The sequence below is a fragment of the Coenobita brevimanus genome, chromosome 70 (assembly GCF_032717465.1).
Source record: "Coenobita brevimanus isolate Jiangsu-jjx chromosome 70, ASM3271746v2, whole genome shotgun sequence".
Lineage (NCBI taxonomy): Eukaryota > Metazoa > Arthropoda > Malacostraca > Decapoda > Coenobitidae > Coenobita > Coenobita brevimanus.
In genome coordinates this window covers 44,519,887-44,536,240 of record NC_137023.1, presented here as the reverse complement: position 1 = coordinate 44,536,240, position 16,354 = coordinate 44,519,887, and the positions used below count along the sequence as shown (strand labels likewise).

General features: G+C 40.2%; 1 protein-coding gene across 1 annotated transcript in view; it reads left to right on the top strand.

Annotated features, from left to right (window-relative positions):
• Positions 1 to 14,747, top strand: part of LOC145406369 (ral GTPase-activating protein subunit beta) — a 174,280-nt gene extending 159,533 nt beyond the window's left edge. The window contains exons 32-35 of the mRNA XM_080277534.1: positions 1,064 to 1,196; positions 5,997 to 6,132; positions 14,064 to 14,180; positions 14,514 to 14,747. Of these exons, the coding sequence (XP_080133660.1) occupies positions 1,064 to 1,196; positions 5,997 to 6,132; positions 14,064 to 14,180; positions 14,514 to 14,631 (504 nt within the window). The 3' untranslated portion in view covers positions 14,632 to 14,747. The remainder of the gene's footprint in view (positions 1 to 1,063; positions 1,197 to 5,996; positions 6,133 to 14,063; positions 14,181 to 14,513) is intronic.
• Positions 14,748 to 16,354: the final 1,607 nt, after the last annotated feature.

Here is a 16,354-nt window from a genome sequence, read left to right as displayed (position 1 = left end):
GTCTTTCTTTCCTTCGTTCTTTCCTCTTCCTTCTGCCTGTGGGTGACTCTACACTGAGTGACAAGCCAAATGGTTTTCTGTACACCAGGAATCATTTACTATGCTGGGTGGTAACCATATAGCCAAATTTTGGCACCTGGTGGTTTAGTGGGTAATTATTGCGCTCCAGTCGGATTGAGCCAGTGAAGGTTTATATCCAAGGGATGGTTGGGGTTGATTGCTCATGTAATGCCACTCAGGGATAAGTGAGGCTGGTCACTCTCATCTTAAATGTTGAGACCAACTGCCTAGCCCCGGGCTCCTACGCTCCTCATGGGGCAATGTAGGATTGGATGATGATGGATGAATATATTGCTATGCAGTTTTTACGAGATAAATTTCTATCTCTCTATGTATCTGTTGCTAGACGCCATACTCCCGTAAGAGGTGGCCATTTGACTTTGAGTTATTTGTTTTATGGGGAGGGGCACTAACCCTCCACCAACCCACTTGTTGACACATGGGGAGCACGTATGGTTTAGTTATATGGTTACCACCCAGCATTGTAAACGGTTTCTTGGCATACAGGAAACCATTTGGCTTGTCACTCAATGTAAAGCCACCTGTAAAGGAAAGAAAAGCAATAAGAAGTGACAATAGAGATGGGAGAAATAGGAAGAGAGGAGGGCAGGCACAGAAAAAGAATGATAAAGGCTAAGGAAGAAGTAGGCAGCACTACATCAAGTGAGTGGATGATGGTAAATTTAACTTCCTTTGATTATCTTTTACTTGTAGTTTACTTTGATTTTAAAATATTTGCAATGATAATACTGTATTAGTAGAAATATAATATAATGGAGCTGATGATTGTATTATGAACTGAAGTAGTAAATCTATTAATGAATTTATTGCAACACATACATGTAGGGAACAGTAATTTTGATAGTTTTAACAAGCTGTAAATTATGTGATGTGCACTTGGTTATCTAGACCCTTCCTCACCCCACCTTGGGGTGGAAAAGGAAGTCTGGATGATTATGATGATGATGATGGTGATGATGTTGATGTTGATACTTTCTTACAGACATCATACAGTCAGAGTAGTGAGAACAGGAGCAGGAAGTTTGGGCGGCAGACAAGTGCAATGGCTTGCAATGACCACAAGGTGTACATCGTGTGGCTTGAGAGCTATGATGACTGCTACACTTTCCCTGCCAGTCAGTACCATTTTAGCCATTGTTTATATAGAAATTAGTCTGTTTTGTTACTGTATTTAAAATGTTTGTACCATACTTTGGTGGTGTGTTATCTGATATCCAAAGAGTCCCGTTTGTTTTCAAGATACATTTTATAATTAGCCCCTAAAGTACAATGACTGACGATCATCAGTTTGCAAGTTAGCCACGTAGAGTCCTATGACTGACGATCGTAGAAGCTTTGTCAAAAACTGCTGAGCACTAAGCCAGCCCCTCTTGTGACATTAATGGTTCCTACTCAGTCAGAACTAGGGGATGAGGTGGTGGGAAGGAAGATCCTGCCCCCTCACCTGGTGTGTGGGGGGACCCTCCCAAGCCACTTCTCCACTTCCCTCTGGCTGTTTGCAAACAACCCACTCTGTCCCCTCCCACCCAGACTACCCGCCAATACCACATCTACATCGTATAGGGGGGTGTCTCATGCCTGCTTACCCCCCTTCCCTGTTCTCTACCTCCACCTCCCTTTGCCCCCTTTACATCAAATAACATGGCGATTTCCCTGCTGTGATCATTTTGTGTGTGTTTCCTCCTGCCTTAATACCCCCCACACCACCTCCCCTGCATTGGGGGTGTGTATCATTCCCCCTCACCCCCACCAGAGACCCCCATCCCACCTCCACCTCCCCCCCTCCCCATCCTTTGTCCTGAATATGACATGGTAATTTCCCTGCTATGATCAGCCAGTGTCTGTCAATTCTCATGAAAATTACCCTTACATCACCCCTACTCTGCATTGGGGGTATGTCTCACCCCCGCCTGAGACCCCCCACCCCACCTCCACCTCATTCTCTCCCTAGCCTGTCCCAAATATGATGAGGTAATTTCTCAGCTATGATCCACATCTAATCCATACCAAATGACTGATTGATACCTAGAAAAGTTTATTATAAGTTTATAGTAATTTATGTAAGGTTATTAACCAAAGCATTTTATTTTTTAATTTTTTCCTTTACTCATGCTGACTCCTGCACCTAGTTTCATCAATAGAAATATATTTTACATTGATTTCATTGCTTTTGTTAAGGTTCTTTAATGAAAATTAGGTTTTTGCCGAGTTTTTCGAATTTGGATTTTTTTTTTTTTTTTTTTTTTTTTTTTTTTTTTTTTTTTATGCTGACTCCTACACTTAGTTTCATCAATACAAACATATTTCACATTGACTTCATTGATTTTGGTTAGGTTCTCTAGCAAAAATTAGGTTTCCACCGATTTTGTTTTTTTCTCTTACCATGGGGGGAGACTTTTATAATCTTTGATGGGAGGTGTTGCAGTAACCATTAGGCCTAGGGGACTGAGATTGGCATTTTCAGATGTGTAAATTCAAGCTCTTCGAATCTGTAAGAAAAAACTTTAGTTTGGTTAAAGTTGAAAAATAGACTTGAATTGCAGCTGGGGTGGAACATAGCCCCAGAAAAATGCAGTCTTAGGGATTAAAAAGATATGCATTTGTCATAAAAACCTGTTGCATTACAGTTAGTGAATGGTGGCTAAGTAATGAATGAAGATGCCACCCCAGTGGCATATTAACCCTTTGAGATTCCGATGACGAATTTGAAAGTAATTTCAAATCCAGCCTCAGAGACTCTGATGACACTTTTCATCGTCATTTTAATATAGTTTTGAAAACTATTCACCATAAATTGCAATTACACGTCATAACAAAGAAACTTGGGCATGATGTCATGGGATGGTTGCTTTGTGTGTGGCGGGCAGTGCACATATGGTATGACTCATGGCTTTGTCTCAGGGCAGGGAACAAAGGCAGTCTTGCTGTAGCTGTCATGACGGTTGGAGGTCACGTAATTGCCTCGCACTTTTCCTCGCACATATATGTGTCATTTTGACTTTTTATTTTCTTTGCTTTCCGTTTTTGAACATTCTGCTAAAAACTACAACTATTCAGCTTGAAAATAACATCATATCAAGCATTCTATAGTGAAAAGTGTATCTACACAGAGCAATCAAAGAAAAAGAATATGTGGCCAAGAATCATAATATAATTGTGCTTCTTTTTTCTTTTGCTGTACTACACAATAAAATGCATAAATAACCATAATCTATATAGCAATGTAAAGGTAATTTATTATAGTTTTGCATGGTTTGAACCAGATTTTTATTATGATTTTCATTGCTGAATATTTTTCTGCGGTAGAGTATAAAATTTTTGTTTTTTACCAAACTTAACCTCATCATTTTGACTTTTTATTTGCTTTGTTTTCCTCTTTTGAATATATTGTGATAAACTGCAACTATTCATCTTTAAAATAACACCACAACCAGCATTCAGTCTTAAAGATGTATTTACACTGACTGATCAAAGAAAAGATTGCGAAGTGAATATGCGGGCAAGAATCATAAAAAAATTTGGATCTTTTTCCTTTCACTTTACCATGCAGTAAAATGCATAAATAACCATAATCTGTATAGCACTGTAAAGGCAGTTTATTGTAGTTTTGTATGGTTTAAACCAGATTTATATAACTATTATTTTTTTATTGCTGAATATTTTTCTGCGACAAGGTATAAAATTTTTGGTTTTTACCTAATTTCACCTCGTCATTATGTGTTTTTTTTACCCACTGTTTTCCTTTTTTGAATATACAGATATACCTCAATATACAATACCCCTAGATGTGATACTCCGGCTTAACGACGGAGGTAGAAATACCACCGTAACCCGTCTAACGATGGCCAAACCTCAGTTTAATGATGGATTTTGATGTATTACCAATTTTGATGATATTTTAGACTAAAATTGTGTGTTTAGGTTGATTCATAAACATTTTTTGACTCAGATTAATGTGTTTTAGCCATAGGTGGGGTGAATATTGTCATTTTGGAGTAGTTTCCTAAAGCTTGATTTTTTCCAGACGTATATTTGATGATTTTCAGATTTTATTTGTTGGTTTTAGTGAGATATTTACAGGTCTTAGGCTTAGGTTAGCTTCTTTTACTGCTGTTCGGCCATTTAGATTGGTTGAACTTGTTTTTGGGCTCATTTGGTTGGGTTTTGGACTTGGTTAGGGGGGAAACAAAAGGCTGATAAACTCATGCCATTGCTTTACATGTTAAACCTACCCCGATGGATGATACTCCGCCTAACGATGGTTTTTTACCTAACCAATTGCATCGCTAAACCAGGGTATACCTGTACTACGATAAACTACAACTATTCATCTCTAAAATAACACCACAACCAGCATTCTGTCGTAAAAATTGTATTTACACAGACCGATCAAAGAAAAAGATTGCAAAGTGAATATGCGGCCAAGAATCATAATAAAATTTGCATCATTTTTCTTTCACTTTACCGCGCAAGAAAACACACAAATAACCGTAATCTGTATATGACTGGAAAGGTAATTTATTGTAGTTATGCATGGTTTAAATCAGATTTGTATTTTTTTTTTTTTCCGAATATTCTACGGAGAGGTATAAAATTTTTGGTTTTCGCCTAACTTCAACTCGTCATTTTGACTTTTTATTTTCTTTGTTTTCTCTTTTTGAACATATTACATTAAAGTACAACTATTTAGCTTTATAGTGACCCCAAAACCAACATTCGATCACAAAAAGTGTATTTACACAGAGCAATCAAAGAAAAATATCGCGGCGCGTAGTTGTGGGTCACTGTGAGAGCGGCTGACTTGCCCAGAAACCTGATAGGGTTAAGTAGTTTATGTTTTTGGGAATCAAATAGCCATATGATCAAGTCCTGTCAGGGTCACTGTGTAAGAAAAGTTGACACTTTCTTGTGTGTGGTAGCCCTATTCCAACGAATAGAGAATGAATGAATCTTACATACAGTACTAAAAAGCTGATTGGAAATTCCCTTCTGCTTTTAAAACTTGATAAAATTTGGAAGCAGAGAAACCATCAGCACCAGTAATGCACAATGTAAATTCTTAGTCTTTTTTGGCAGTGAACATCTTTTGCATTGTCTGTTTGTTGCTCTGTATAACTTCAGAGATCTTGCAGGCTTTCACTTTTAATTTTTAATATTTTTTTCCCTGATCCCCGGTAGTTTCACGGATGATCGGCAAAGTGTGTGTGTGTGTGTGTGTGTGTGTGTGTGTGTGTGTGTGTGTGTGTGCTTTCCCCATTTTTTATGTATACAGTAGATCTTCACTACCTTGAACTGACTGGGGGAAAACCTAGTTCGATAAAGCCAAAAGTTTGATAAATCTGAGGGTCACCAAATCAAGCCCATACTTGAAAATAAAATACTACAGTATCATATTCTAATAATGTAAATAAAAATTATATCCATTTTACACTAGCTGGGCCCATAAGTTTGCCATTTTGCAGCTTGTTTCACATCCCTGTCATAGAACTTCTTCAAGGGTAGAACAGGACAATATTACTGTTATTACAACTCTGCAGTGACAGTGGGGAGAGGGCAGGTCAGGCTTGATTATTGGCCCTAGTTCAGCATTGCTGGTGAAAGTTTGGTGAGCTCAGAGGCATCCAATAAATCTTAAATCAGTTATATCAGGGTTTAATATAATGAGGATCTACATTTTTTTTCTTTTCATTCCTGTGTAGTGTCATAAAGCACCACAGTAACCTTGGAGTCCTGCTGTTCCTGTTGACAAAATTCTTGATTATCTTATTAAATGAGTACATTCCAATGGGTTCAGAAATGAAATTTTTTTCTTAGCCTTAGATGCACAGCCCTGCGTCTTTCTTTTAGTTTCTGAGAATGTGAGATATAGTATACAAACCATTATAGCCTAGTCTCACCTACACCTCACTTGCCAGATGAACTGCTGCCACAGACTGTGACAGGATTGGAATCAAGCACATGGAAGGAGAAGGAGGCAGTTGTGTTCATTATCTTCATACATGCCCTCTCAAATGGACTTTTCAGAATTAAACTTCAGGGACAGAATTCCAAGTAAGTTAGCAGTGAGGTAAAATGAGTTATACTGTAGGTTTCAGTTTTAGAGATTCATAGAGTAGAATCTCCTAAATCACAGCTTTATGGGACTGAGCACATCCTGTGATTTGAGAATTTTGCAAGTTAGAAATAACTAATCATATGGGGAAAATTACTCATAAGTCTGTCATCTTGGAAAGTTGTCCCCCTTACCCCCAGACATGCATCAAACTGGTCACCAGTGAACACTAACAGCCTGGAAAAGAAATTAGTAGAGCATATCTGTTGGGAATGAACAGTATTGTAAGATTCTTACCTGACTCTGACTGACGATATTGCTTGAATGGACGGGGGAGGGGGGAGGGCTTCCGAGGCTAGATGCGGACTACGGCCATTCAGCACGAGGCAAGCTTGCTGCCGCCTTCTCATCACCCTCCCTCAGGAACCCCTCAAACTCCAGTGTGGAGACAACAGAAATGGTGTCTTCGTTGCCCTCAGGTGCCTCCGTGTCATTGTAAGAGTTGTTGAGTCGTTGATATAATTCTTTACCAAATGGGTGAGGCCTTTCCGTATTTTCACTCGAAATGAGTCTTTCAAAAGTTGTTTATTTTTCCTAGAATTACCACAGCTACTGGGCATTATTATATACTTACCTCTGAAAGCTATAAATGAAGATTTAGAATGTGTGATACACTGACACATCCAGTTGGAGCAGTGGTGCAACCTGCCTGCTTCCTTAAATACCCCCAAATACAGTAAGTACAAGCATACCTCAACTTACGAACATATTTGGTTCCAATAGACCGTTCACAAGCTGATTTTGTTTGCAAAATGAAAATCTTTTACAGTACTACACATGCATCATAAAAAACACTGTACAGCACTGTTCACTGATCTGTTGGTAGGGTTTTAAATGTTCTTAAGCAGTTTATATTGAATTATGAAATATAAATTCATAAATTAACACAAGAAATACACAAGAAAAACATACAGTATAAGACACAACTCTGTTCCCGCTATTGTCCAGTGCCTATTTCTCATCATCATTTTTCATCATCCGGACCTCTTTTCCCAGCCTAGGGCAGGTTGAGGAGTAGCAATGTCCAGACAGCCCAAAATTTGCCCAGTCCAATGGGCCACGCTTCCATTCATTCATCATTCAAGCCCCCAGAATCCTGGCCCCTTCGGATACACCAAAAACATTCACCACGTTCTGTAGCTTCACACAAACGTATCCAATTGAGTCAGTCCGGACGCTGTCATGTTAAAAAGGGGTGCCAAATCCCTGATCATGCACTTCTCACAACATTCATCCAGCCAGCTCGATCTCTTGTCAGGTCTCTAGCCTCACTGACTTCCAAACCTCTCTTCCCCACACACTCATCCACCATATCTTTCCACCTCCTCCTTGGCCTACCTCGCTTCCTCCCTCTTTCAAATTCGTTCAGATATAACTTTTTCACCACTCTGTTGTTATCCATTCTCTCCACATGACCATACTATCTCAGTACACTCTCTTTGATTCTGGTGTCCACCGACTTCCTCACTCCACATCTTTCACGAATCACATTTTTTCGTATCCTATCCACCCTCTGTACTCCACATACATTCCTCAGCAGTCCCCTCTCCACTGCTCTTACTCTTGACTTTTCATTTTCATGCTGCACCATAGTCTCACATCCATATGTTAAAGTTGGTGCTGACACTCCTTCATGTAAGCCTTGTGCAGCAGCAACACTCAAGCCTTTGTTTCTTATCAAGGCTTTCATTACACCAGCTACTTTTCTTCCTTGTGTCACTTTACTTAACTTCATTTGGACATTTTTCTCTCTTTTCTATCACTGTACCCAAGTATTTGAACTCTCTCACCAATTCCAGTCTCTCTCCATTCACTGTAACATTGCGCTGGGAGTCACCTTCATCATAAAAACACTTGACAGCACCTAGCATCTTATTGTCTACACCATACTTGCACAAAACTTTCCACAATCCTTCTCTGTCCACTTTGTCATATGCTCTTCCTATTTACAACTGACAAAAGATAATGGAACGTTTGCGACCTGCGAAGATGTAGATGTGGCAAGCATTTCATTTTGTTTCGTTAGTTGTAAATGTACATCGGACATAAGCGATAACAGAGTTATTTTGTAAACATTACTGTAGCTCACCTGAGGGCAGACATAGCAGGACTTGCAGGAAGTGAGAGGAGGCAGGTGGAGGAGTGGAGTTAGTTGGAAGATGCGGGTGAGGGGAGAGCAGTGGGCAAGTCAGGATTTTCAGGAGAAGCATGCTGAACGGATGTGGCTGAAGGCTCAGCAAAGGAGGTTGAAGGCTTAGCATAGGAGGCTGAAGGCTCAGCATAGGAGGCTGAAGACTCAGCGTAGGATATTGAAGGCCCAGCATAGGAGGTTGAAGGCTGTAGTTCGTCTGATTTCGTTTCCACCCTGGAGAAAACCTCGTGATTGACGACTGAGAAGCATTCTTCTTTTTCTCGTCAAGGATGAGACGATAGCAGGCCAGGGCATCATGCACAGCAGCACAGACTCTGCCATTTGTCAGCCATATTAAATGGAGTGAAAGTACATAAAGCACAATGAACAGTGATCCTCTCTCCTCCTGGTGAACAAAACAAAAACAAAAGACGACGGGTTAGCCCCCTAGCACCCACACTGCTGCCTAGTGACCCGCCTCGCAACTACTGTCACCCGCCACATTCAAAAGCGGTCGCAGTGGGCTGCTACAAGCTAAATTAGTTTTTCGTGGTTACGTTCGAACCTGTGAAATGTTCGTTATTTTTTTTGTGTTCGCATCTTTGAAATGCTCGGATCTTGAATGCTCATAAGTTGAGATATGTCTGTATATGTATATATTTTTTGCACTCACTACTTGCAGCCACAATTCATCAGTTAACTGTCTGTGTTGGATATGTACCAAAACTACCTAACTTCAGATCGTGAGTTTGTTGTAATAGAGCTGGAATTAATTATGGCACTCCAATCGGAGCAGGTTTATATCCAAGGGGTGGTTGTGGTTTATTATTCATGTAGTGCCACTCAGGGATGAGGGAGGCTAGTCACTGTCATCTTAAATGTCTGGACCAACTTGCCTAGCCTCGGGCTCTTATGCTTCTCATGAGGCAGCATTGGATTGGATGATGGATGGATGGAGGGAGGGAATTGCTACACCTGTTTGTTAAAGAATTACCTCATTGAGTCCGTAATGGTGGGCAGCTTTGTCTTTCTTCTCACTGCCATCAGTCATCTGTATTACATCTAACTTTTGGGTGTAAGTTAATGTTTCCTGCTCCTTCTCCTGCTCCTGCTCCTGCTCCTCGTGCTCCTCCTCCTGCTCCTCCTCCCTCTCCTGTTCCTCCTCCTCCTCCTCCCCCTCCTGTTCCTCCTCCTCCTCCTCCTCCTCCACTACTGCTGCTGAAGAAGTTCTAGGCATAGGAGGGTTACGATCCGCCATGGTAGCACTGGACAGGCAGAGGAAGTGTGGCGGAAAGAAAAAAGCCCTCTTGTAAACCACACTGGAACTACAGTACATGCTAACAACAGAGAGGAAACAGTGCACTAAGCTAGGTGCCGGGGTATCAAGCGCACATGTCCTTCATGTTTGGCGTGGGAGGGGAGTGCTGTGATTGGCTTATAATAAATGCTATGCATGAATATGATTGGTTAATAACCACCATGCTTGACTGCGATTGGTTTATGCTCGGCTAGACGTGCAGGCTTGAGGTAATGGTGGCGCGTATTACAAGAGGCATTGGAAAAGTGTCACTTTTGAGGCTACTTACTGATATTGCTGACTGTTGCATGGTGTTGCCGCGTATTATAAATCCGCAATTTTGGATAATACAATTTAGGAGATTCCACTGTAGTTCTGCAGTACATATTTTTGTACAGTAGTTAACTGCAGTATCTTCATTGGACAGTTTTATAGTATGCTATAAATATTGTTGTAGCATCAGCCATATAAAAGTTTAAAACTGGTTTAATGTAGTGCTACAAAGAATCATCAGTATCATGGTGTTGCTGATAAAGATGAAAATAACTTTAAAGGAGTGTTGTTAACAGATCACCACTTCATTTGGAAGAAGACTTAAGAAAGTGGGGACTGTCACTTTTTGTGTATTTGAATGTAGTGTCTTATATCCATAGTTAAATTATGAATGTGGAATAAATTTGAATGTAAATTTTTTTTTTTCTTTTTTTTAATGCATTTGACCTTGGGGATAGGTTTAACAGCCTGTTCCCCAAGGTCCAGCAGCCCTCTCATGTACCACATACCTTTCATATGTCATTGAGTCTCTTGGCAAATCAGTGAAGTGAAATCAATTAAACTGCTCCCTGCCCCAGCTATGGATAAAACTAACAACTATTGGTACAGCAGATCACTTTTCTGACCACTTGGCTTCCACCTACCCCTGTTTTTGGAAGAAGTAAAGGCAGGGTGGGGGCAGATATCATGAGGCACTTAGCTGTGGTACTCGTCTTAACATAGGCCTTTGAACCTGTGGTGGGTTATTCACTCAATATCATGGAATGCAAGGCCACTGCATCAGCCAGGTTACCACAGTTCCCTTACCTAGGTGCTACCCTTCGTACTTGTTTTACCCACCAACCTACAAGGAATGGATGAACAGCTGAATTAGTGATGCTAATTACCTGCGCCAGGATTCAAACCCAGGCGCTAAAGGGGCAGCATCTTTGCAGTCAGCGATGCTAACCACTCAGCCACCATGGCATGTGTTTTTGGAAAGAGGTGTAAAAATGTAGGAATGAGTACAGACAAAATAAATAAATACCGGTAAACAGAAGATGTAGGGATTACATGTGAGACAGATACGAATGGAAGAGAAGTAGAAGCAGATGGAAAAGATATTTTAGAAAACTGATAAAGGGAATGATGAGAGCAGAGAAGTAGTAAATAAGATTGGTTTTGATTGTACACATACAATGAATATAGTGCCTGAAAATATGACAGTGGCAGCAATGAAGATTGCCATGAAGTTGAAGAATTTGAAGGCAATTACTGTTTATGAGGTATGTTCAGGGATGGTAAGATGTACAGTAGTTGAGAGTATGGAATTAAAATTTTATGAAAAAATACAGTATGCTAAAGACCTGGATAAAAGGAGTTGTACTAATGGAATGGATGAAAGCTGCTTTTATGCCTTCATTCAGTATGCCAGTAAAGATGACTAATGTCCAGCTATCTGTTTGTCTATCTGTCCATCAGTGTCTGTCTATCTATCAGTCTCTCTGTCTGTCTATCAGTCTGTCGAACATAGGGAACATGTGTGGGTTGGTTATATGATTATCAGCCAGCAGTGTACATGGTTTCCCAGTCTACAGGAAGCCATTAGACTTGTCAGTCAGTGTAAAGCCACCTGAAAAGGAAAGAAGAGTAATAAAAAGTGACAGGAAAGATGGGAGAAATAGGTGATTGCAAAAATTATCAGGAAATAGGTTCTTTAAATTTTATTGGGAAAGTTTGTGGGTGAGTGATAATAGAGAAAGTAAAAAAGTTGTCAAAATATACGATGACTGATAAACAGAATGGACGACTTGTACGACAGACAGTGGAATCTCCTAAATTTGGGTCTTATGAGGCTGGGCACATGCCATGATTTGAGAATTTAGCAATTTAGAAATGCCCGATCTTACGGGAAAAATTACTTATGGGTCCATCATTCTGGAAAAGTTCCCCCCCTTACCCCCAACTGACATCAAACTGGTCAACAGCAAACTCTGACAACCTGGAAAAGAAATTTAGTACACACACACACACACACACACACACACACAAAGTTCAAAAATGCATTGGGAAACCGTTATTTTTGAGGTTGCAATTGTGAATTATGTATAATTTCCACAGATTACTGATCTTGCAAACTGTTGCATGATGTTGCCGTGCAATATGCATTCGCTGTTCAGAAATTCAGGATTTTAGGAGATTCCACTGTAGATTTTTTTTGATGATGAAAAAATTCATTTTGACATAACTTAGGCCCTTCTTACATATACCCGTTTTCAACTTATTAGTTTTTTTATTTACCATCTTAACAGGTTATATGAGGCACATATGCATGAAGGAAAAACTTGGTTTGATAATGTCAAAATTTTCATAAATCTGAGGGTAACCCACTAGGCGGGAACTGAAACACATGATTGAAAAAAAATGTCTGTTATCATTTTCTAGTACTGCACTGTAAATGAAAACTATACCCATTTTATTCCAACTTGGCCCATAACTTCACTCTTTTGCAGCATTTCTCACATCCTTGTCATAGCACTTCTTCATGTGGTAGTACAATATTACTGTAATCTGTAACTAGAACTCAGCAGTCATGATGGGGAGAGGGCAGTTTCAGGCCAGGCTGGAGTAAAAAAGGTAGGAAACATATGTATTGTACACCATATGCCCCATTTATTGATCCTAGTTCGTTATAACTGACATAAGTTCATTGGGCTCAGAAGCATATGATAAATCCAAAATCCATTATTGTGTAGGTCTTTTGTACATTCTGTTAGTGGTTGGTGGGGGCACTCACCATCCACTCACTTGGTGTAGTGTTGCTCTCAGGTGCTTGCCCTTTCCTCTCTTCCTTCTTTTCATCTTTCCTCTTCTGTTTTTCTTTCCTTCATTCTTTCCTCTTCGCTCTGTCTGCTGGTGACTCAACACTGAGTGACAAGCCAAATGGTCTCCTGTACACCAGGATACCATTTACTCTGCTGAATGGTAACCATGTAACCAGCTTATGACTCCTGGTGGTTTAGTGGGTAATTAAGGTGCTCCAATTAGATTGAGCCAGTGCAGGTTTATATCCAAGAGATTGTTGGGGTTTATTGCTCACGTAATGCCTCTTAGGGATGAGTGAGACAGGTCACTAGTCTTAATATTCAGGACCAACTTTCCTAGCCCCGGGTGCCTACGCTTTTCATGGGGCATCACTGGTTCTGATGATGAATGAATGTATCCCCCTTTGTTCTGTTTCATGCATGCAAGGCCATTGAAACACTACAGCAGTTGCCATATTTAAGTGAGCAATGAATAGTACAGTTTGTGATATTAAGTGAAGCCTGATGCCCTCAATAGACCACAATTACTAAAGGTAGCATCTTTGCCAGACATGGTTTCCGAGTCACAAGTTTCAGTACAGTGTTTCACACAAATTTTTTTTTCATTTTCTTTTGCTTTTAAGACACATGCCAGCTTGTTGGAGCCTTTGGCTGTGCACTACATCGAGCCAGCCTTGCATAACTTTTCTACCCCATTCCTGGGCCGAGAGTGTTTCCAGCAAAATACTTGTGCATGTCTGGCATGTTCAACAAACTGTTGTGCCATATATTTGAGCCATGAAAATTTTCTTAAAAAATGACCTGCTGCATCATCGCCCTGGAATTGGTTGGCCAACAAATGATGCATCGGCATGTCATCAGTCAAGAATAGTGTTAAAAACAAAATGGGAAGAGTAACTTTTTGTGTGTAAAATACTGAAACTTGTGACTTGGAAACCATGTCTGGCAAGGATGCTACCTTTGGTGGAAAGTGTGGTCTATTGAGGGCACCAAGGGGAAGTCTAAAGAGGTAAAAAAAAATTTTTAGATTTCAGGTTAAGTGGCCCTTGACCCTTTTCCTATCCCCATTTGAATCATCCATCCCATACCAACCTTGGTATATGATAAATCATGATGAGGTGAGTTTTCACTTGACTTAACCCCATTGCATACTGAGGCATGACTGTTGTGATGATGATGTAAAGAGAAGGTGATGACTTAACCTCATTGCATACTGAGGCATGACTGTTGTGATTGTGATGTAAAGAGGAGTTGAAATCTTTCTGTGAGACAGCCGTTCAAGATCTGCTGTCAGGCTTAGGTATTTGGCTCTCGAGTTTTTGCTGTCAAAAACACCAGTCCAGCATTGAGCTGTATACATTTCAGATTGAGCATGGCTGGCCCACTGGTTGATGGACAGGTGGTGAGTCGGAGGGTTCTAGGAACACTAGTTCGACAGACAGCACTCAATATGTGCAAGCGCAAAAGGCTGGAGAGTGACAGGTAGGCAGTTGTATGATTTTATTGGGGATAAAGTCTGGGGCTATACAGCCAAATATTCTTTAGTGGTTGGTTGCACATGTTCATTCTTTATTGTCCATTCATAAATATGTGCAGAATATTTTGTGTAAGTATACTGTAAGTTGATTCCTAGAGTAGGAAACAAAAACTTAAAAGAGTCAGCCTATAGCCATTTATTTATGGCAGTTGGCAGTTTTTTTTTTTTTTTTCCTAAAAAATTTTGAACACATTAGTTGATGTTAGTATTTCTTATCTTAGACCGTATAAAACAAACTATGTACTCTTCACTGTGTACCTTAATCTTGTTGCCTCCAGCTACCAGCCACCCCATGTACGTCGGAAACTGCGAATTCAGGAGATGGTGCAGAAGTATCGGTATGAGATGAATGAACCAGAGTTCTACACACACCTCTTTACTAGCCCACTCTGCTAAGAGGACATGATGTGAGATGTCTGAAAAGTGTGTGTTATCATAAGTTTTTCAACATATGGCTGTTTAGTATGGAAAGATTGAATTGTTTAGTATTTACTGACACCAGTTTCGTAGCCCTGACAGAGCAGAAATCCTTAATGAATATTCAGTACTCTACTGTGATCTTTTTCTTATTAAAATAAGCTTTAACAGTAACTTTGTAAATAGTTAAGTTTTTTATCTTATGTAATTATGGTAATACTTTCTGTAAATTACTTTAGATTCAAGTAGGTAAGCTTTAGTCTGAAGGTTGTGGCTACATGTAAGGATAGACAAGAAAAGCCAGTCACTATATTACATTTGTATATTTTCATTTAACAGATATTTTATATATATATTTATATTTTTCTGAACTGTTTTGGTCTTGAAGTGAGATGTACCTTCTTCAAATAGTATCCTTTGTATTGTGGATCAGCAGTTTTTTGACAGAAAAATTTCTCTAAGGGCTGCATTAAAAGCAGTGAATGACCTGCGTCATTTAACTGAAAGAGAGGAAAGAACCTTCACTTGTAAGTTCTGACGGCTGTGTGATATGTATTATGTGTGACCCATGAAGAACAAAAAGTTATTAAATAAACTGAATAGAGTTAACTGGCAGTAGCCAGAATTGAATATGAGCCACGTCACCAGAAAGGGTCTCCCCTAAAATCATCTGATGATAGCCATGGTTGAATAATGAAACCATCATACTGAAGGGATTAATGGAGATACTGGTATTTTCTAACCCCATCACTGAGGGTTGGTTCTGTTCTGAATAATGCTATCAGGTGCTGGCCAAAATACAGTAATAAATCAGTAATAAATATGCCTTCGTACTGGTGGGTGCATATATATATACAGTACAGTACCCTCATGTCCAACACGCGTTAGTCCAGCACGATTCGGGTCCAGCACGGAGAGCAATTAATTAGTATTATTTAATACGATTTAATTACTGCAACACGAGTGTGTTAGCATAACACGCACAGAGCTCTGAGAAGTGGGCGAAATCCGCAGAGTTCACTCTAGCACAATCACCCCCGGTCCAACATGGTCATACTGGACATTCCCATGATGATGATAGCCAATGAAAAACTTCTGATCAAGTAGCCTTCCCCGCCCGCTATCGTGACGTGATCGTGATGCCGCCCAATTAAAAACGCTTCTGGTGTCTCGTGATGTTTTGTTTACATTTCTCCCGCCACAGAGCCACTCAGTCGCATAATTGCATTGGAAGGTGCATTTTTCTTGCTGCATTTTCTGCCCTTGTTACTGCATTTTACCCTGCTCACGATGCCTAGGAAGCCTTCTGAGAACCCCAAGAAGCGTCGGCACCTCCCTCAGGCCACCAAGCTAGAAAGCATCGAGAGGAAGAAGAAAGGGGAGAGGAAAGTTGACATTGCCAAGGCCTACGACATGAATGAAGCCAACGTGATCATAATAAAAAACTTAAGACAAGATCCTGGCAGCCGAAGGCTATCACACGGCACTTCATACCTGGTTTGCCGAGGATACGATGGTAAATCGGAACGGTAACGTGGTAAAATTGCTGACGATACCACGGGCATTTGGAATTCATCTGGATGGATTCCTGCCGAGCATACGACGGGGAAAACAGTGTGACCAAAACCCAGGCGACTTGACAGAGAATATATCGTACTACAGCATTGAACATTTAGCCTGACACTGAATACATATTAATATT